The 22,628-nt window shown below is 50.9% G+C and overlaps 1 protein-coding gene across 3 annotated transcripts in view; it reads right to left on the bottom strand.

Moving 5' to 3' along the window:
• Positions 1-22,628, bottom strand: part of ccser1 (coiled-coil serine-rich protein 1) — a 97,210-nt gene that overhangs the window by 27,264 nt on the left and 47,318 nt on the right. For 2 of the 3 annotated variants that reach the window (XM_035379644.1, XM_035379646.1), the window contains exons 8-9: positions 19,593-19,676; positions 14,311-14,391 (exon numbers count right to left, since the gene is read on the bottom strand). In XM_035379644.1, coding sequence (XP_035235535.1) covers positions 14,311-14,391; positions 19,593-19,676 — 165 coding nt within the window. Of the gene's footprint in view, positions 1-3,886; positions 3,936-14,310; positions 14,392-19,592; positions 19,677-22,628 lie in introns of all 3 variants that reach the window. The other variant, XM_035379643.1, reaches the window with a different exon arrangement.

Raw genomic sequence — 22,628 nt, 5'->3', positions numbered from 1 at the left:
ACGGTAATTTCGTTAACCTTCCGCACAAAAAATCGGTCGTATTTGCATTAATATCGCAAATCGCTGCACGTCGGCAGGAAGGAGCAACCGGCCTCAGTTCCCCCGCCAAAAATCAGATATGAGCTTCGCCAGACCCGTCCTGAACTGGCATGATACTGGCATGGGCGAAGCAGGCGTCAGTGTGCGCGCTACTACGCTGCGTCTGCGCGGAGAGCTAACCGGCCTCCAATCCCCACCTCACTGTCTTACACGAGGCTCTGCTCTAATCTACTGGCTAGACGGGACTCAGCGGGGCAACGGGGGCAGAGGGTTTCATCAAACAGAGCCAAAATGGTGGATTCCTACAACTCCCCAAACAAGAAAAAAAACAAAAAAAAGCACGAGCGGCCCCAGCTTATTGGAATTCAAGGTGGTAATCTAAGCAAAGCTCGCTTGTTCATTTGACCTTTTCTCCACAAAAGTCAATAAGTACTTGAAGAAGGAGTGCAGAGGAAATGTTTATTAAGCGGCTCTCTCTCTCTCTCTCTCTCTCTCTCCATGCGCCGCGCGTACCGTACCGTACCCCAGACGACTTTGTTGTTTTTTTTTTTTAAGACGCGGCGGCGTTTCATAATGACGGGCGGAGGTACTTGGCGATTCGTGGCGGGTGGCGCCGAAGTCAAGGCCCCGAGATCTGCGTTGACCTGACGGCCGAGGCGTTCACCTTGCCGAAAACGAGAGCAGGGCGAGCACGGGCTCTCTCTCCCGCTCCTGCCGTAACTTTTTCCGGCGGGAGAGAAGACGTGCGTCCTCCACCGCGTTCGCTATCTGGGACGCGGCGTGTCACCGCTTAGCCCCGTTAAATTATTTATGTGCGGAGGCGCTTCCTGGTGTCACAGCGAGCCCCCCCTCCCCCCGCCTCTTGGGCCATCTGTCCGCGGCGCGGTGTGGTGTCGCCACGGCGACCTGTTCCCACCGCCCGGGGGGAGAGCCGGACCGCCGGACCGCTGCTCGCCTTCTGCTGACGGCTGCTGCCCCCCCCACCACCACCACCCCGCCAGGTACGTACCGGCCGGCTGGCCCCCCCACCCCCGCCGGGACCACGCCCATCTGTCGCCGCGCTGCTGGGGCGCCGGTTACCTTGACAAACTCATCACCCGCGAAGTTGAGCAGCGAGGTCGCGAGCGGGCCCAAAATGGCGGAGCGCGCTCTCCGTGATGCGGTTTCGCCATCGACGGCGAGCTCACGGAGAGGCCGAAGCGTCCGGCACCCCGCTCCGCTCTCCGCCCCTCTCCTCTTCGATTACCCGCGCCGCTGAAACAGACTTACGCGCGTGGGCGCGGGCCGTATCGACAGGCCGGCCAGGCGGCCATTTTCCGTCCTGACAGATCCGTCTCCATCCCTCTCCGAGGCTGAAACTACTGGGAGAAAAATCGATTCCCGGGGAGAAGACACAGAAGACGAGACGAGGCTCAAATTAATCTGTCGGGGGAAAAAAAAAAACCGAGTCACTTTCGCTTTTAGCCGATGACCTCACGGCCCTGCAGACGTAGCGGGACCGTTCCGAAACGCGCTCGCTGCGCCCCCCTGCCCCCCCGTTTGTACACTAACTGCGTCCGTGGCCTAATGCCCAATGCAGCCTCGGCCTAATGTGACGTCAGCTGACTTTCCGAAGCAGCACAGTGAGATGATTACACTCCGGTTACAGACTCAGCTGCTGTGCATGCTGCACTTAACTTATACTTAAATACATTCATGCCACAGCACTTAAGGCACTGAAAATGCACTCCGTACAGGCACTGCTCTTAGTGCAGGTGTATTTGTGGACTGTAGACCATAATGTTGGCTTGTAGTACATGTAACACTGATTTTGAGATTTCTTTTTAAAAGAGCACCTCGGTCGACTTTACAGGCCAGAACAGGGAAATGCTTTCAGGGTTTGACGCCGCCTCGGAGTTGCGTAACTCTCGAACAACTCTCCACCTCCACGCCGTAGCGGAATACGAACAGCTGTTCACAATCTGCAACGGAGGTCACATCAGAGCGCACGTCCCCTCAAGCGACACACGCGCGTCGTCCGAGGTAAGACAAACAGCCGTGTACGAGGAGGAAAAAAAAAAAAAAAAGAAAAATGCTTTGATGAAACATTAATTCTCTGTCAGAATGTGCACTGCGGCATACAACAGCCGCTGAAATGTCTCAGACGCGCACGGAGGGACCGGCGCGGCGAATCGGCGCGGTGCTCGGCTGCGTGCTGGCACCAGGCAGCGCCACACACAGCTGCCGAGGCAGACAAAGAGGATCAAAGCCCCCGAACTCCACCACCTCCCTGCAGCGAGCGCCTGTACCTGAGTAAACAAGAGCTTTCATCTCCCGACTCCGCCAGCCCCCCCCAGGCAGACTGAGGGGGGCAGGACGGTCTGTACCGTCTATGCAGATTACTGTTCACCACATATACACACACACACACATGCACACTCTCACAATGATACCCACGCACACACACACACACATATACATGCACACACACATATACATGCACACTCTCACAATGATACACGCGCACACACACACACACATATACACGCACACACACATATACATGCACACTCTCACAATGATACCCACGCACGCACGCACACACACACACATATACATACACGCACATACACATATACACACACATATGCATGCACACTCTCACAATGATACACACGCACACACACACACACACACATGCACACTCTCACAATGATACACATGCACACACACACATATACACGCACACACACATATACATGCACACTCTCACAATGATACACACGCACGCACACACACACACACATGCACACTCTCACAATGATACCCACGCACGCACGCACACACACACACATATACACGCACGCACACACACATATACACGCACATACACATATACACACACAAAGATACACACACATATGCATGCACACTCAAAATGATACACACACACACACATATACACACACACACACACACACACATATACATGCACACTCTCACAATGATACCCACGCACGCACACACACGCATATACACACACACACGCATATACATGCACACTCTCACGATGATACACACGCACACGCACACACACACATATATACATGCACACACATATACATACACACACACACACACACAGACATGTGCACACACACTGATACACACACACACACACATACACATAAACACATGTACGCATACGCACATATACATATGCACACATACGCAGATACATGTACACGCACGCGCACACACACGTACACACGCATGCACACAACGTGTGCGCTAATGTGTCTGCTAATGTGTGTGTGCTAAGGCACGTTTGCTAATGTGTGTGTGCTAAGGCACGTTTGCTAATGTGTGTGTGCTAAGGCACGTTTGCTAATGTGTGTGTGCTAATGTGTCCATGCTAACGTGTGTGGGCTAATGTGTCCATGCTAACGTGTGTGGGCTAACAGGTGTGAAAGCAAATGGAGTCATGGGGGTGCTGGAGGGTGTCATGGGGGTGCCCCGCTCAACCCTGCACCAGGTGGTGACCCGTGAGCCTGTGGCATTCGGCGACGGGCACAAATTCGACGGGGGGGGAGAGCGAGGTTGGCAAACCGGGTCTGAGGGCAGACGGGGGGGGGGGTGGGTGTGGGCGTGTCTTTTGGCGTCTGCAGGCAGAGGTCAAACGCGGGACGACGGGGGGAGAGGAGAGCGGTACGGGAACATTAGGCTAAACTCGGCGAGAGGCAGGTCAAACCGGGGGGGGGGTGCTGCCGGCTATCATGCCATGCGTCGGTGCGGGCGGCAGACGTGGAGCACCACACTGAACCGGGGGAGAGAAACAGGCCGAGAGAGAGAGAGAGAGAGAACTCACATAGCGGTCTGTGCGCGGGTACTGGGGCGCTCCCTTTAGCACGTTGGCCCTGTAAATAAAACACAGGTCTTTTTGTTTGCAGCGCAGTTAGCGACAGTCAGACGCTGCGGACAGCGAGGGCGGGGGGGGGGGGGGGGTGGGGGGGGGGCAGGGGGGGTCAAACGAGAGGCTAACGGCGCTAACGGTAGATTTACGCGGCGGGGGCTCTGGCGTTCGCTCGCTGGCAGGGTGAGCAATCTCTTTCGGTGCCCGCCCGTGCCCTTCTCCAGTTGGCGGGTTTAACAAATGGTGCCAGGTACCGCGGCGGCTCTCCCTTCACAACGCCGAGCCGTGGAACGGAATAAGAATTCGGTTCCAGACACTCCCGTCCAGTTACACAGCTGACACCCGCTGCAGGGGCGCAGACGTGCGGGTCAGGCCCGGGCCGTCCCATGATCCCAGCAGCTGTCCCGCGATCCGGGGCCGGGGAATAGCTGGGGAAGCCTTGAGCCTCACAAAAGCAGCGGGACAAATAAAGCGCCCTGCGGCGGGGGTCCGGGTCGGTCAAACTGTCGCCGTGCTTCAGGAGCGCGTCTCCCCGGAAACGCGGCGGCACTCCGACCCATTAACTCCACGGCGCTAAAACCTCCGTCTGGCTCGCTGACCACGTCCTGTTGTCGACAGAAGCCCTTGCCTGGGCGGGGCGGGGCGGGGCGGGGCGGTGGGACTGCGTCTTCGCCAGCAATCGAGAGTCCGGCCAAAAAAGAACCCGAAGCCGGCCGCCCGGCCGCCCCGCTCCAGGGTTGGAGGGCGGCAGATGGCGAGCCTGTAAAATTTGAGGGTCCTGGTGAAGCCATAACGGAGAAGTGCTACAGCGTCCGGCGTCCTAATGGCCTTGTACCTGCGCCTCCGCCCAGGCGGGCCGCGGTCAGAGTTCTTGGACGGCCGCGCCCCACGCAGCTGCCACTGGATCCCGCAATATGACCGATCACGTCGCCCCCCCCCCCGCCCATGACAACACCGCGTAAAGATTTCTGGACGCCAGTCGGAAACAATCAACCTGGAAAATCATTCAAACGGACTTAGTGCAGGGCGATCGCAGAAGGATGGCGTGGATGGACAGAGAAAAGAAGAATGATGAATTTTTTGCTCTGCAATGCGGATATGATGATATTGCCATTGTCTTGTTTTATTTTTCATGTGCTGCACTCTGTGTAGTGGCATCTACATTTGGGACAACCAACTGCAAAACATTTTTTAGACCAAATCGGGCGCAATCCATCACGTTGACGGGTGTCGTGGATTTAATCCTGGACTGTCCCGGGTAAATGGACAAATCGAGTAAACAGGAAGGACTGGGAAGCAGGCGAAAGTCAGGAGCCGAAGGGAGCGCGACTGTGGTTCGCGACTGGGGTTAGCGGCTGGGGTTAGCGGCTGGGGCTGGCGGCTGGGGTCCGCGACCTGTCAGTCACAGGGTAGGATCAGAGCGGACTCAGCAGGGATGAGCAGCAGTGAGACAGTCGGAGGTAAAGGAATCCCCGCGGCCAGACGCCATCTCCCCCTGGAGAGCCGTTCTGGCAGACTGTCAACAGAGAAAAGGGGCGGAGCTACTGACCGAGTGACTGAAGTGCCTTTAAAAGGGATGTGAATGAAGTCAGGCAAGAGCCGGGGGGGGGGGGGGGGGGGGCGGGATTTGGGGGGCGGGGGGGAATCGTGAGGGAAGAGGCGGAGAGGACACGGCCTCACAGGCTCGCTAAAGACAGCTGCGTGCTCCTCCTCAGCCGCGCCGCGGTCGCAGAGCGAGCACTCGAGCTCATCGCGGTGCCATTTAGGACCGAAAGCAGGATTACAGTTATTTAGCAAACGCGCAGAATTGGGTCACGATTGAGACGTTTTAAAGATGGCGACGGCAACCGTGTCATTATCCCTTCCTGATTTGCATGTCGTTAAGGGGGACGAAGTGCGGAGAGGGACGTCGTCGGGCGTCTGCGTCATATCGCCGTTTAAAAATAAAAACATTTTTTCAGAACCGAGCGCTCCGCCTGGTTTCTGAGACAGACGGAGAGTGCTCTGCCGCGGCGTCGGCACGGCGATTCATTACGGGCCCCGCGTTTATGTGACAGGCGCCTAACTGATTGCACCCTTCAGAAAAAGATCCGCCGTGTTTTTTTTTTAAATCACAGCAGAGGAAACGGGCTGAAGAGTCGCGAAGCAAAGCGAAGGGAAGGGAAGGGAAGGGAAGTGAAGCGAAGGGAAGCGAAGGGAAGGGAAGCGAAGGGGAGGGAAGGGAGGGAAAGGGAAGGGAAGGGAAGGGAAGCGAAGGGAAGGGAAGGGAAGCGAAGCGAAGGGAGGGAAAGACAGCGACGAGCGCGCCGCAGTAGCGTGTCAGACGCGCCGGCGGGCAAGGATCTCTACCGCAGGAGGAAGTCCAGACGGGCGCTTACTCACGCCGCACCTGCGGCTCCTCACATCGGGACCGGGGAGGCGCTCCACTTACCTCCCGCGCCTCGTTTAATTTCACACTGCTACCCCCGTTACATAACTCACCGTCGCCCGCTGTGATTGGACGAATAAGGTCGGCGCCGGCCCTCATTACGACAGCCTCTCTGGTATTTCGGCGACGGCGTATTATAATTCAGTCGGCCAGACGGCGAGCGGTCTTACCGCACGCATCCCATAATCCCCGTAAATACACGCGGCGTCAAAACAGCTTAACATAAAAGATATACGGAATAATACCATAAACATCTCGCGCAGCCTTGGAGCGTTTGAGCGGTGGTGGCGGTACGGTGTGGGGGGGGGATGTACCGAACGGAGTCTGAACCGCGACCGGAACAGTCCGGAAATATCTCACCTTGACTCAGAGGTGGTGGGAGGAGCGGGGAGGCGAATTCGGGCCTATAAATCGAGCGTCCTACAGGGACGCGCTCGTACAGCGTTGGAGGCGGCACTGCGATGCAGAGCCACGGGACAGTTTGGGGGCGCACGGCCAATCAGAGCGATGCTAGCGTTTACGCTCGGTCTCTTCAGCGGGGTCGGGCGAGGGTGCGAGGTGTTAGCTCACCCCCCCCTGAGCGCGGGGAGGGGTATGGGGGGGTGACGGACACGCGGCGAGGGTGTGGGAGTGTGGGTGGTGGGGTGGGGGGGGGTGGTAAGGGGGGGTGTGACGGACGCGCGGCCCATTTGCACACGCTGATGGGGGTCAGGGGGGGTCAGAGACCGGCTGTGCCTGTCGGGAACACCACCTGCCGGGACCCGCTATAGCCGCCCAGACGACGCCGGCGGGACTGATCGGTATGCGGAGAGTCGCCCTGTTTGGCTCGCCCCAGAGCGGGGGGTTACGACGCCACGCTGTGAGGGAAGGAGAGTCTTAAATATTTCAGCGATGAGGTGACTTGACTTCAGAACCAAAGTTATTTCACAAAGTCTCGTGACCCTAAGAAAGAGACCAGGGGGTCCCCTGCTCTGGTCCCGGAGAGCTGCATGGGGTGCCAGTTCTCACCAGTAACCAGCACTTACTCAACACCTGACGGCTGGGCTGTCCAGGACCAGGGTCAGCAACACCTGCATTACAGATATCATTAACAGCGCTGAAATTCACATGATCCAAACATGGACAGAAAGCTGTCAGACACTCTGCTACTTGTCTGGCCATGGACATTAGGGAGGTCTGCCCGCTATGCAATCACAATGGAGGAACTTCAACGGAGGAAGTCTACAGCAAAATGTCCCCAAAAATGCTGCCACCAGCTGCCTCATTCAAAATTACCCAAGACGGGATTCTGTATTTATGAAATGAAATGTTACTGAAATCGTCGCCAACCCCTGTCTTGACATCATCCTGACTGTCCAATTCCGATTTTCTGGCAAGTCAGCGATTCATCATGTAGTTACTTGATTATATCGCTGCATTTTTAATATACACATGAAAAATGAGCTTGAAATACGTCGAATGACTGATTTCCTTTGATAAGGATCTCTCCACATCCCCCAGAGACCAGAACTCTGCTACCTGCTACTGATTTTCTAGACAAGCAGGATGAGACTGCACAAACCCCAAAAAAACGGGTCAGCAACCGCGTCCAATCAATGGCCTCCCGATTGGAAAGAATCCCACTGCGGGGAGCTTTCTGATTCGCTCACAAGTCATGAGCTGGCAGCGAATGGTAGCTGGTGTCATTGTGGGGTTAATTAGGTCTGGCTCTGCTCTCGGTAGGTTTCTGGCTTCCAGCCAGCTCTTACCCCCACGCCCAACCCCCCACCCCCCTCCTCTAAGCTCCGAGGTTTGAATCCTGTACCCGTGTCAGACCTCTACTCCTGGCACACCACACTTACCCCAGCGTACCCACAAGCCCTGCGCCACCACGTGCCCTCACGCCATTCTACCGCTGTTCCGCTTCCTGTCGCTGCTCTACGCAGCCCAACGAGGACACTGCTCGCCCTCGTCACCGACCAATCAGAGCTGCCCCCCCCCCCCCCCCCCCCCCCCCCCGATTTGCTCACACCAGCCCATCAAGGCTGAAGTGGACATCGTCCCATTAGGCGCCCTGTACGTCACAGCAAAACAGCACCTTCTAGAAACTGCCCACGACTGCACAGTCACACCATTAAGTGCATCATTTACAATGTCAAATGCACTAATGAAATGGAACGTTCGTTTGAATTTTTAAAAAGTTCCGTTTTATCGAGCTTTTAAAAGGCAGCCGGTGGTGACATTGCTCCGTAATGACCGGTCAACCCCATCGCAGGTATTACTGCATGTGGTTAAAACTGTGTTGGCGATATTGAAAGAGGGCCCGTTTAGTGTTTTATCGGAAGCCGAGGTTATATAAACGCGGGCAGACCGCATTCTGAAGTTGGATTTTATCACCTTCGGCAGAACGGTGTTCCAGCGCATAGCGCAGACCGAGACTCCCACCCACTTCAGCTCCCGCCGGCCTGCTGATGTAAAACCAGACCCACACAAAGCGCAGCTACCAATCAACAGGCACGAAGAAGAAATACGTTTCACAGGAGCCTAATTACTGCCAGGTAGACAAAAACATTTCACTTATAGGTTCAGGTTCGCCGGGATTACCTGCGCGGCTAGGCTGTTAATTAAATGAGCACGGGTCGTGAAACATAACTGCAAATTTTGAAATCTGTCCTTACACCTTGTACTGTGGCTCGCGTGCAGTACTTAATTTGGTACTCTCCACTTATCATAACTTATCTCTTATGTCAGACGAGGTCCAATAAAATGTACAAAGCTTGCAAGAGATAAATTCATTTTGGTGAAAACTGTTCTCAGGACACGGATATTGAGAAACTCTGGGGGGGGGGGGGGGGGGGTGGCAGGTGAAATTTTTTCAGAGAATAAATCCTCTTTGACCCCATACAGTCAAAAGCACCTGCAACAAAGTTTCCTGGAGGCACATCCAAATGAATGAATCTTAGGTTAGGGAAGGACGGATCCACAGCGCTCTGGCTGGGGAAGGTCTCTGACGATGTCACACGTTCCAAGAGGTTAGGGAAGGACGGATCCACAGCGCTCTGGCTGGGGAAGGTCTCTGACGATGTCACACGTTCCAAGAGGTTAGGGAAGGACGGATCCACAGCGCTCTGGCTGGGGAAGGTCTCTGACGATGTCACACGTTCCGAGAGGTCGGGGAAGGACGGATCCACAGCGCTCTGGCTGGGGAAGGTCTCTGACGATGACACACGTTCCGAGAGGTTAGGGAAGGACGGATCCACAGCGCTCTGGCTGGGGAAGGTCTCTGGTGACGTCTCTCCTGCTGCTAAGGAGTTTTGTCCCGGTAAATATTCAGAGAGGCCTCTAAACTGCTGTCACTTGGCTAACAGTGATTTATGTCTGAGAGGGAAAGGTAAGAGGAAATAAGCAAACCGCACAACTTCATATCTTAGCCAGAGAGAGAGAGAGCCGAGTAAATGATCTACTAAGTGTTTAGCCACTTAAATAGCTGTTTCTTCTCTAATGCTCGCAGGCAGACTAGGAATGTACAAGTCTGGCTATTACTGGTACTTTTATTCTCTTTAAACAAACACCAAAGAGACCACAAGTAGACTGGAGAGACTAAACTGCGTCTCTGATGCCTGTGATTGTCAGTGCAGCATTGTTCGGCCAAATGATAAACGCTTTGTATGTTTATGCGATCTCTAAATGCTGATATTTTTAAAAAAGCCCTTGTCATCTTCACTCATGTATACTTTATGAAAAAACAATATGAATACAGTCGTGATGGCCCCGTCTTTCAAAGCACACACACAAGAGAGGCAACACCATTCTGCAAAATTCTTCTCTTGTTTTTGTGCTTGATCCTAAAAGTAGCGTTCGTTAAAGTTTAATTTATTGGTAACGGCGCTGGATGTTGGCTGAAGACCAGCATTTCGAGTCACACTTCTATTAATATTAAGGCTATTAAATCTGTGACAAGCAACAGAACATTTTGTTTTGGGTGCCAGTAAATCGGTGCCAAATATCCTCCGCTGTGATCTTGTGACAGGCCTCCAGACCATCGCATCCTGCTTGGGCTCTGAGAAGCAGGAAGTGAAGCCCAAAGAGAGACCTTTCACAGCCCAATGAGAGAGCTTTCACAGCCCGGAGAGAGAGCTTTCACAGCCCAGAGAGAGAGCTTTCACAGCCCGGAGAGAGAGAGCTTTCACAGGACCTGATTGACTAAAACCGGTTATCGGTTAGCACATGCAAAACCGATAACATGACCAATGACTGGTCACATAGCTATTTGTTTTGCACCAGTCCTTGGTGTTGTCATTAGTATTGCGTGTGCTGAAAGGTTTCGCATGTGTAAATCGGGCCCACCTCTCTTTCACAGACGTCTGTGAAGGAGATCGCTTTGCCGCACCACTTCTTCCTCATATTGCCGCTCTTCCCCCCGCTCGCGCCATTTTCCGGGCCTGCTTCGCTCCGCTCCTCCTCCTCCTCCTCCTCTTCCTCTTCCTCCTCCTCGGAGGTCAAATCCTTTGCCGTCCCAGAACGTGAGCGGGGCTGAGTTTCTCGCCCGAGACCTTCAGGAGTCTTTCAGCCGAGAGCTCGCGGGTCGAACCCGTTTCCACGGAGCGACCCGGGACCCGGTGGGTCGGGATGGGGGGGGGGTTGGGGGGTTTGGGGGGCGAGAAAACGGTGGGCTCAGGCTGTCTCTCCCCCCTCCAGCTAATTAGCGCGGCAGGAGGAAGGAGGCGGGGTGCTCCAGAAAGCATGGCCGCACCTCCTGGAGGCGCGAGGAGCCGCAGAAATAGCTGACCCACTTGTGGAGGCACTTTGGGGGATCGGCGTGTCCTCGATGCGCTAACCTATATAAGCGCGGGCCCCGCGCCGCCGCGCGCTAACCTACAAAACGCCGCGGCGATGGCTCGTGGGTCGCGCGCGGTACCTGGGAAAGGGGGGGGGGGGGGGAGTGGAAGGTGGAAGGAAAAAAAAAAGCGCAATGCGTCAAAAAACTACGTTCCCTAAGCGTGTCCCGCTCACCGGAACCGGGGGCCTGCTTGCTGTACAGAGCAACGTGGGGGGGGAAACACCAAAAAGGAAAAAGGCTACTCGCTGGGACAGAGCAGAACAGCGGAGTCCTCACAAGTCATTGTGACCTGACCAGCGCCGGGCCAGAGAGCGGCGCGAAGCAAAGGTTACACACGCCGAAAAAAACAACAAAAAAACTACTCTCAAAAAGACGCAGGGGCCGCCTTTCAATCGCACCCGGCTCCAGTCTGGGGCCTTCCTGTCGGCGATGTCTGACGGGGGGGGTTGGTGTGGTGGGGGGGCGAAGGCGGGGGGGGGGGGGGGGGCAGACACATTCGTGTTGCATTAGCCGCAGGATGGATAGAGAAGCAATTAAGAAGAAGCTATTTGAATTTACATTACAGCAGTCCATTAGTTATAACTGCACACGCAGCCTTGAAAGACATTAAACGAAGGAGGGGGAAAAAAAAGAAGGAGCATATTCTTCGCGTCGTTATAGGAATCCCTAATAAAACCCATTCCTGCACAAGGCCACATGAATGATGGTGATGAACATAGTCCTCAAAGCGTCTTCCTAGACTTAGCTGTAGGCAAACCGTGTCAGAAATATAAATGGGAACCACTCCTGGATGTAATTTTTCCGAACCAACAAGAGCAGCACTTGTTCATCAGTCCGTCCATTGAATCTGTCGCATCTTATTTTATCTATTTCTCTCTCCACGCAGCGCACACGCACAAGCACACACACTCTCTCAAGCTCTCTCTCTCTCTCGCTCACGCTCTCACACACACACACACACACACACACACACACACACACACATCCATATCCACTCACAAGCACAAGCACATAATCTCCTCATTCTTTTGGAGCCACAGTTATGATTTGAATCAGCATTACAGTTCTTATTCCAGGCAATTATTCTGCTGGTTATTTCAAAGCAGACAGAACACATTTTTAACTGTATATTTTTTCCAGTATAGGTGGATGTGTGTGTATGCACTCACGTAAACTACATACCTAGTTTGATTTGAACTGGAAAGCACATGAAATAATGTTTAATTAAATAAGTCTGGTTACTTCCCTGGCCATATACAAGACTAGTCACAGTAAATGCAAAATTGTAATCATTTTCAACATACCCTAGCCTATGGAAAAGAACAGTACATAGCACATACTATCTGGAACCGTACCAAATTACAAATACTAATATATTCATTATTATTACATCAACATCATATTTTCTGAACATATATGTTTTCTCATAAATAATCTTTATTTGCATTGCTGAAAAACTGAAGTGAAATGCCTTGCAAAGGTTATTTGCACAAAAGCAAGGACAGGGTGATCCCTCATAATTACATGTGCTTACTTCATAGCTCAGGGAACAATAAGACAACTAGGGCAAAGCTATGTTCGGAACTGACTGTACACGCATTCTGGGTGGTCATGACCCAGACACTCAAGCAAAGCAGTAATAGTACATTGGATAAAGTATCTATACGTTATCTGCACTAATGTAACTGTACCAGACTCCCTCTTCCCAAAGGTTGACAAGAGACCAAGAAAGGCGTTTTGCAGTTAATGTGCTTCGGGTGACTTTGTGCCATTTCACAAGCTTGCTTTTCATCACTGGCAACGAAAAGCACTGAAATGTCCTCAGTAATTTATCCGCTGTTTTTATTTAAGCCTTGACCACGGTCAGGTCCAGCTTCCATTCCGCGCAGAGTATTATAATTATCGATTGCCGAGCAATTTTCTCTTTTCACGTTAACAAATAGGAGGCTGGAGAATAAAATGGCCGCCGTTCTCTTGAAATGGATCACACCACAACTTTAAAATGGCAACACCATTACAACCGAACGTCTCTGTCACAGCTGCTGGGTCTGCATCGTGTTTTTAATCAAATCTTTGACATCAAGAGACTTTTTCCCTTTTTTTATGTGCGTTACGTTATTCAGAAAGAAACACAATGTGAGGATAAGAAATTTCCATTGTCTGTAGTGCATAAACAGGGATTTTGTTCTATTTAAAGTCTAATGACATTTGTGTGAGTCAAAAAGAAATATCGCATCGCTGCCATTACAAAAAGCTGAGATTTAAATGTCAAAATAAAATGAAGCACCGGATTAAAATCAGCAGGGTTAAAACGCGTTTAAGAAAGGGACTTTAAAAATAAACGTGTGATTGGCTGAGTGAACATGAATATCAGTATGAGTCAGCTTAAATCTGTGCGAGAAAGCGACCTTTGGTTTCAATACCTGCTTTAAAAGGTGTCAGCTTGATCTGCTTAATGATATTTTTAAGCAAATCTTTGACATAAAGTGACCTTTTCCTTTTGTTACGAGTCATGAACAAAAGTACAAAATTACCCATGTTCTCAGAGCAGGAAAATACTTCCTTGACAAGTATTTTTCATTCACTTCATTCAGTAAAAGTGTTCCTTTTGCAGGGGGTGCGGGGCATTCCTCAGAATAACTTTTGGATCCGTGGAAATCCATTACTGATTATCAGAAGGTAATCAATCACTGACACACCAAGATATTGCTGCATCTCTTTTAATATTGAAATGTTTTTGTATGCGTGTACTGTTGTTAGTTTACACCTACATGTTGGAATGTGTGTTCAGAGCAAATGTACAGTGGGAACTCCACGTTTTTCCACTATGGCTTTGTATGTGAAGGAGAAAACATGTTTGAATCAAATGTGGGTTGCAAGCCAATAAAAAAATAAAAGAAACTTGATAAAGACCCAAAATGCTGCACCAGGCGTAATTTAGTCGCTAAAAGCACGATTTCCCCAAATGTACATTAGGCAGAAATAAGAACGCTATGATGATCAAAATGAATGCATAATAGTTGGCTCGAGGAGAACACCAACGCAACGCAATAATTCATAATGCAATAAAGGATTTAATCGGATAACGTCGTGTGCTTCGCTCGCTGGGAAGGGGGGGTGCGGGGGACTCACCTCCGGGGGCCCGACTTCCGTCTGCGTGGCCTTGTCCGCTTTCTGGCAGGGGGGGGCGCTCTGAGCCGAATTGGCTTTGTCCTGCACAGGAAATACACACCGAGTCAGCTGACCACCCTTCAAAAAAACCCAGACCGCCCCGCCCCGCCCCGCCCCGCCACACCCCATGCCACACCCCACCAGACAAACACGGCCAGGTAAGCATCGAACGACCCCGACGGCATCCATTTTGGAACGCCGTCTACACACACAATCCCGCCAGCATCGCCTGCTTCCTGAGGCCGTCCCGACTTACCGAAGCATGTTCACAGCCATAAAACCGACCACACAAGCCAGCCGAGTCAGCCAATTAACGCTGACAGACTTCATTATTTTTACATAAAAATAAAAAAAGGCATCTTTTACTATCAATCTGGAACGTGGTCCAGGCTGTGAAGATGCCCGCTCTTTCTAGAAAGCGCCCCGGCTTTGTGGTACGGCGGGAATATCGGTCCCCGGAGCAGGCTTCCGCTTCCGCAGGTTCCCCTTCGTTTCAATCCTGTCAATTAAGATTTCAATTCAGCCCCAAATGGAAGGCGTATGTCACGCATTAGGCCCGTCACACTCCAGCGGGAGTCCGCGCGGCGGGACGTCCCGTAATTTCCTGGAGTGAATTTAATCGCCGGGGCCAGCATCCCCCCCCCCCCCGCCCCTCCACCGTCTTTGGCAGGTACCCGTGTGTGTGTGTGTGTGCCCAAAAACGCTGCACTGTACAGCCAGTGCTTCAGATGAAACAACCCATCTTTTTTTTGCTCTCAGCAACCAACAACAGGAACCACAACAAAAAAAGTGCCAATGTTTACCCTTCGCTTTATTTGCTCTGAATCGTATTCCGAATACACGGTTGACAAATTGAATCATTTTTGGTGTGTTTACAGCTGGTGCCACCCCTCCAGAGCATTACTGCAGGTAAGGACACCTTAAACAGCTACCAGAACTGCAGTACCTACCTTAATTACAAGCACATACACAACTCCATATCTCTGCTAGCACCGCAACACGCGAGCGCACGTCTCCACCGCCAGCACAGCGCTACAGTAAACAGCTCGACTACAAGCACACGACCCCGTGTCCCTGCTACCGAGCTCACAGGTACAGCGTACGCTCCTGCTACGGACACACAGCCTACACAACTCCCCAGTCTCCAGCAGCTCAGAGAGAGTTACAGCGAGTGGCTCTCCCATATCTCACAGACCTCCTCCCTTATTTGTGCTGCGAGCCCAGCTTTATATCTCAGCCGGCACGCGGAGCTCAGGGCCTTCCCCCCGACCAGCACACGCAGAGCCACATATCTTTCCCATCGGCTCCCAGAATGCCACGCTGCAACACAGAGAAGGCACACCTCCTTCCGGGGGCCTCTGAGCATTAGTTCTGCTCCGCGCTGCAAATGGGCGGTTTGTTGTTTTTCTTTGAAGGGGTGTGGGGGGGTGGGGTGGGGGGGGGGGGGGTGAAACCACAGCAGTAAATTCAGGCAACTGTAGGGACTGAATAAGGAAAATTTGTTGACTCTGAAGCAGACACCATAACTCACTCTGTAGTAAAATGCACGGAAAGAAGGCTATTATCTCGCTAGCTGGCTATAAGCAAGCCCAAAATCCAATTATTGCCACAGTATATGTAAAAAGAATAAAATGAAATGATGTTCGGAGGTGGGAAATCCCCCATGTTTTGTATGATGCAATGTTGCATTAGAAAAACAAACAGCGGTGCTGGTGAATGGGCCTGTTTGGACGGGAAATGTGTTGACGCAATATGAACTGCGGTACAAACAAAAGGATAACTGCCAAAGGACTCCGAATGGTGCATTTAAAGCAGGCTAACAATGTCCAGCCAAAACAATGTTAAAGTTACAGAGAACCCAGAAAAAGACTTGGGTCGGACATCAAAAGATGGCTGAACAGGAGTAAGATTCAAGACTAGCGGGAGAAAAAGATGCACCTCTACCCAAATTCAGGGAATGGAATTTTGCGTCTTTCATCTCTTCCATTAACACAACCAGCATATACAAATACGCAAATAAAAAATAGATGAATATAGTATGATATTTTAAAAAAAAAGTAAAATATCTGAAGATTTGATTTCAGACTTTCTGAAAGACATCAAAGAGTTTAAATGAAGTGCACCAGCATGCACTGCTGAATTGGGAAATGAGCTCTCTCATATTCAGATAAAATAATGGCGTGAATTTTCTATTTGAAAAAAACTGGATTTTGCAGTCATTTTGCAGTCACTCTTGTACACATAGTCATTTATAAATGCATAGATTTATGTAGGATTTATGAAGGTAAATAAAAATGCTTGTGGCACATTATGCAGTACTACCTGGAATTGAGTGAGTTTAAGGGCGGATGCAATTCAACCCAAAAGTAACCTCAGCTGCCAGGGGTTCTCACCAGTGAAACCGTTCATTGAGTCTCACATTTATAGCCGGTTAAATCCAGCTTAAACCACCTCCACAGCACAGCATTAGGAACCACGAGTAAACAAAAAAGACCAGGTCAAAGCCTAGTATAAGGCTGGCCCGGCCGACCAATGGCGTAACTTCATAACCCGGCCGCCCAATGGTGTAACTTCATCACTCACTCGGTCACTCAGTCACAGACACTCGCGTTTGTAGGGCTGGCCCCGCTGTTGCGGTCCGGCCAAAAAGACACTGTTTCTACACTAAAATGAGGCTCTAGCAATATAACTACACGGAAAAGAATGTTTCAATGAATAAGACAAAAAAATATATTATTTTCAAAAATAAATCTTCACTGATATATGTTGAAAAGATCCCAATCTATTAACATACACGCTCATTACATGTAATATTCTGGTTGTAATTTAATGTAATTTGGAAAAATAAGACACTTTTTTTTTAACCAGTTCTGAATGGGTTCCAACATTAGTCCAGTGCAATGCACACATGATTAAAATAATACAAAAATAAACCAGCATAAGTCACTTCATGTCACTGACACCATTTGGTAGCTTTATACAAACCATTTGACGATACTCAGAATAAAAAGATTAACAGCACTGCTGTCAGTGTTTGTTTCAACTGTAACCCCAGTATCTAGAACGACGCAAAGGTCAGCATTGCTACAACTCGCGCAGTTTCACAGATTTCAACTTCACTTGCCAGCCTGATTTGAGGCTTGCGGAACTATGATTGAGGCTTTGATCAACAGATTCAGGACATAAAGCGGTATGTAAAATACACCAAAACACTCATTTACAGGCATGCTTCCATATAACATAATTGCTACCTTTGTGTGTTCGCGAATCTTCATGCAAATGAATCGACGCGCAGACGCTGCTGCTGCTCGAGTTCAAACGAACTCCTCTTGAGGCAGCGTTTTTTTTTTTGGTGTGAATGTCGCACTAGGCCTAAATGACATATCAGCATTCCGGCGACTGTAGCAACTGCAGAGGAACAAAGAGGCCGTCTGTTCGCTACGGTGCGCTAAGCACGACAGAAAGTGCACGCGTAGCGTTGCGAACAGACGGCACGCAAACAAACAAACAAACAAAAAATAATCAATGACTACCGAGACTCGCGGCCAAGGAGGCTACAGCGTGCAGCGAAGAGAACAAGCGAGCGAGAGAGAGAGAGAGAGAGAGGTGGTCTTCTCCCTGCACCAAAGCTGCCGCAATGCTAACCGCGTTAGCCGACGCAAGCCGCCGCCGCCGCCGCCGCAGTGCGCGTTGGGAAAGATTCCGCACGTCCCGAACGTTCTGAACAAAAACGCCTTTCAAACCTTTTACGGAATATTGGCTTGACTGAATCTGAAAAATCATAAGTCTCGTTTTGATTGAATTGCATTTGCCATTAAAGTGCCATAGCCTGATCTGACATGATTGACTGCGAGGGGGGGTGGGGGGAGAAAGTGCACTGTGTGTGTGTGATGTTCAGCGATATTCAATCAGACGTAAATGTATTCCAAATACCGCTACGCATTTTCCTAAAATTGCTTTTCAAAAGACTAAGCGTGTTCCAAATGTGCTATGCAAATCAAAAATGGTCCTTTCAGTCGCTGTTCCCAGCACCCACCACAGATCCATATCTATATTACCGAGACAGAGCTCATCTAAGAGCTTATAAACAGAGACGCATAACTACAGATCCCAGAGACACCGCTCCACATCATAGCACCTCCCAGCACAAGGACGCACATGCCCTCTCAGTACAAAAAGCTCTACTGTCTTTCTCGCCAATGTCTTTAAATACGTTTTGAATTTCAAATAAAATCAAAACATGACATCTCTTCTGCTCTCCGTTTCATGCGATTTTAAACATCTTTTTTCCCCCATTCCAAACGGGACCAAAGCCCATGTAAATAAGCTTCTCACTCCGTTAGCCTACCTCCATCACTTCCTGTTCAATCTTTATTAATGAGGCCTAGGGTCCGCCATTTCCATTGTCCAGCTGGAAGGGAAGTCGTTAAATCAATGCAACGAAACAAAATGAGAGTATAGAAAAGGGGGCGATAAAGTAAGATACACATCTTCCGGGACAAGCCCCCGTTCTCCGGGCTGTCCTCGTATTTCAGACCTCTCCGCTGCCCTCTGCCGCTTTCCCGCCAACCCGCCTCACAACTCAGCGCCGTTATTGGCAAGGGCAGCCGCCATTTACTCTCCCGCTGTCCGTCTCGCCGTCTCCGCCCGCCACTTAGCGTCTCCCCCACCGGTCCCGCGCGTCTCGGGCTGGGGGGGGGGGGGGGGCTTCTGACGGCGGCCTGCTTCCTGTCACTATCTACTGCCAGCTGCCATTGAGTGGTTCCACAGTCCCCTGTCCCCCCCCACCCCCCCACCCCCCCACTCCGCCATCTCAGAGGCCTGCACCTCCCTCCAACTGTCTCACAGAGCTGTGTCTCATCTCTGTCTCTTTACCGCCATCTTCCAACTGTCACACAGAGCTGTGTCTCATCTCTGCCTCTTTACCGCCATCTTCCCAAAGTCTTACAGAGCTGTGTCTCATCTTGGTCTCCTTACCGTTATCTTACCGCTGTGTCTTACTCCCCTGTCTCCCCACTGTCTCACAGTGTGTCTCACCTGTGTCTCTTCCCCGCTGTCCCATCTCTGTCTCCATCCTACCCTGTTCCCGATGTCCCACACAACCATGTCTCACGTCTGTCTCTTTCTCACAGCCTACTACCCACTCCAGAACCAGTCGGGGGCGGGATCCCTAAAAAGGCACGATTATTTGGGCTCCACAAACACTTGACCCCCCCCTCCCACTCTTATCCCCCCCTTCTCACCAGCTCGCTCCGCAGTCTCAGGATCAGCTCGTCCTTGTCCTTCAGCAGCAGGAAGATGGACTGGCCCTCGTCTCTCCCAGGATCCTGCCCAGGGAGGGAGAGAGAAGAGAGAGAACATCAAACACCCAGCGTCGCCCAAAAGCTTCTGAGCGGGGGGGGCTCAGCCTTCCGAAAACAACATCTGCAGTTTACCTCACAATGGTCATTTAATATGCATGTCTAATTAGACCTTGGGTGTTAAAATGGAGTCTTCTAAAGGGAAAAAAAAGGGGCTGAATCTGGTGAAAATGAACCTCAGTGCACGTTGTAGCTTGGAGGTGCAAACCACCATGGCAGGAGAATAGCACTCCCAATGTGCTGCAGTTTGAGCCGTTCCAGGTTAGCATACCAGAAACAGGTTAGCGCACCAGAAGAAGGTTAGCGTACCAGAAACAGGTTGGCGTACCAGACACAGGTGAGCGCACCAGAAGCAGGTTAGCGTACCAGAAGCAGGTTAGCGTGCTCCTGGCAGCTTCCATTCACCACTTTAAACTATTTATGGACAGACCACAAATGCTTCAAAGTGCTGAGAATTATAGCGCAATTTCTGTGCCTAAGGCCCTAATGGCCTGTTTCCAATCAACATTTGCCTTTAACTTTGTCTCGCGTACAAAGTGTTTGTCTTTCTCCTTCGCAAGCCGAAAACAAACTCGCCGAAGGACCGAACGTGTGCCTGTGAAGCAGAAATAGAAGCGTTTACTGTACACACGGGCCAAGGGTTAGGAGAAATCTTTCTGGAATCTAAGGCCAACGGTAAAGCTGAGCATGCCCAACGAAAATCACTCCCTGCGTTTAATTTCCTCACGTCGGATCGCGTTTTTTTTTGTGACAGGAAGTGTGGGAACGGAACAGGTTCGGAGAGGAGAGAGAGCCACCGACGCCGCCCACACTCTCCTCCTCCTCCTCTTCCTCCTCCTCCTCCTCGGAGTTCACACGAGGCGGAGGAGAGAGAGAGAGGAAGCACGTGCCTACAGGTGACCTTGTCCTGTCAGCCCCCATTAGAGGACCGGGAGACAGAACCATGACTGCAGCTTTAAGGAGGGGGTACGGGCGAGGGGGGGCCCGCGAGAGAGGGGGGGGGGGCGTTAGGGGGGGACCAGTGCTGCTGAGAGGGGAACCAATCGGCTTCTACCGGCCCAGATTCACCCTCATCTGGAGGTCTGGATTTAGCACCAGAGACCCAGATACAGGGAATGAGTTCTGAACCAGAAGGCAGGGACGTTTTTTTGGGGGGATTTTTGCCGCTCTTTGACAGAGCAAAATCCCTTCAGTTTCAAAAAGGAGAGAGAGAGAGATAGGGTAAGACAGAGATGGAGTGAGACAGAGAGAGATAGGCTGAGACAGAGATGGAGTGAGACAGAGAGATAGAGTGAGACAGATGGAGTGAGACGGAGAGAGATAGGGTGAGACAGAGATGGAGTGAGACAGAGAGAGATAGGCTGAGACAGAGATGGAGTGAGACAGAGAGAGATAGGCTGAGACAGAGATGGAGTGAGACAGAGAGATAGAGTGAGACAGATGGAGTGAGACGGAGAGAGATAGAGTGAGACAGACGGAGTGAGACAGAGAGAGATAGGGTGAAACAGAGATGGAGTGAGACAGAGAGATGGAGTGAGACAGGGTGAGACAGAGAGATAGAGTGAGACAGATGGAGTGAGACAGAGAGAGATGGAGTGAGACAGACATCAATGGTGTGAGACACAGAGAAGGAGTGATCCACCGTGAGATAATCTGAAAGAGGAAGGGGGGGGGGGGGGATAGGTTCGAGCCAGCAAGACCCAATCTTCCGAAGACAAGATGTTTGGTGACAGCCAGACCAAGAAGCGCAAGTGGAGCGTAAAAGATATAACACTCACAGCCTGGGCCACGACAAACAACGTTTCCCAGAGGCCTTTGTTTCTGCTGTTTGTATTACATAAGCCCCTGCGACAGCCTGGATCCTGCTAACGCCGGGCACCCACCGCACGCGTCGCGTAAGCGTCGCGTAAGCAGCACGGCGAAGCAGCACGACGCGGCGCGTAGGGTGTCTCCACTGGTTCCGTTTGTGTCGCGCAAAGGCTTGCGTAAAAGCTATATATTCCTAGTAGTTCTCGCAGTCTGCAGTGGGATTACGTCGTGTATTTCACGTTTGTTCACGACTGCTTATTATGGGTTAAGTGAATACTTTGGTGAGAGACCTTTTTCAGTTTGTTAATTTGGTAATATTTCGTTACCTCGTAAATACGTGAGAAAGCAAACGCTTTCAAGAATTACCATAAACTTAAATCGCAACGTAGCCTGCATAACAATCAATCTCAAACTGTATTAATTTATTTGCTTGGTTAACAAGCGTGCCAATTTCATGAAGAATATGTAATGATCATAATAATAATAAATAATCCGTAATCAACCATTGGGAATTCCTGTGTTGTCTTGTCATTCGCGTCAAAACATTTATATTATCAGATTTAGTAAAATCAGCTAATCATGAAAAAGACAGTAACAGTTTAATCTTGAAGGGATATGAACACCACAACGCCATGAACACCGGGAGCTTTGAAGTACAAGTGCGATAGGCTACGTCTTTCTGTGGTGTATTTTCAAATTTACCCCACCCCCTCCGCAAAATAAGACAGCGAAACTAAGTTTGCCTTTTCCCCAGGTTCCAGTTATTTATTTATTTATTTTTACAAAACGAAAAGGCTTGTATTTTTTTAGCTGCTTATAAAATATCTGGGAGGTAACTAGGGACACACTCCCAGTAATATAAGGATGAAATATAAATCAGAGCATGTATACCTAGCATTTTAGAGCATATTTCTGTGTATAAACAGGCCATCGTGACGCGCGACAAGCCGAAAAAATAGAACTGAAGCGAAAAACTACGCTTCAGTTCGCTTGTGTCGCGCGAGCTTCGCAGCCGGTACGCGACGCGTTCGCATCTGGTGGAGACGACGTCGCCCGCTGCCGTTGTAATAACAGTACTTCAACTACGCTTCAGTTACGCGCGTAATACGC

This window comes from Anguilla anguilla, chromosome 10 (genome assembly GCF_013347855.1).
Source record: "Anguilla anguilla isolate fAngAng1 chromosome 10, fAngAng1.pri, whole genome shotgun sequence".
Classification (NCBI taxonomy): domain Eukaryota; kingdom Metazoa; phylum Chordata; class Actinopteri; order Anguilliformes; family Anguillidae; genus Anguilla; species Anguilla anguilla.
This window is presented reverse-complemented; position numbering and strand designations above follow the sequence as displayed.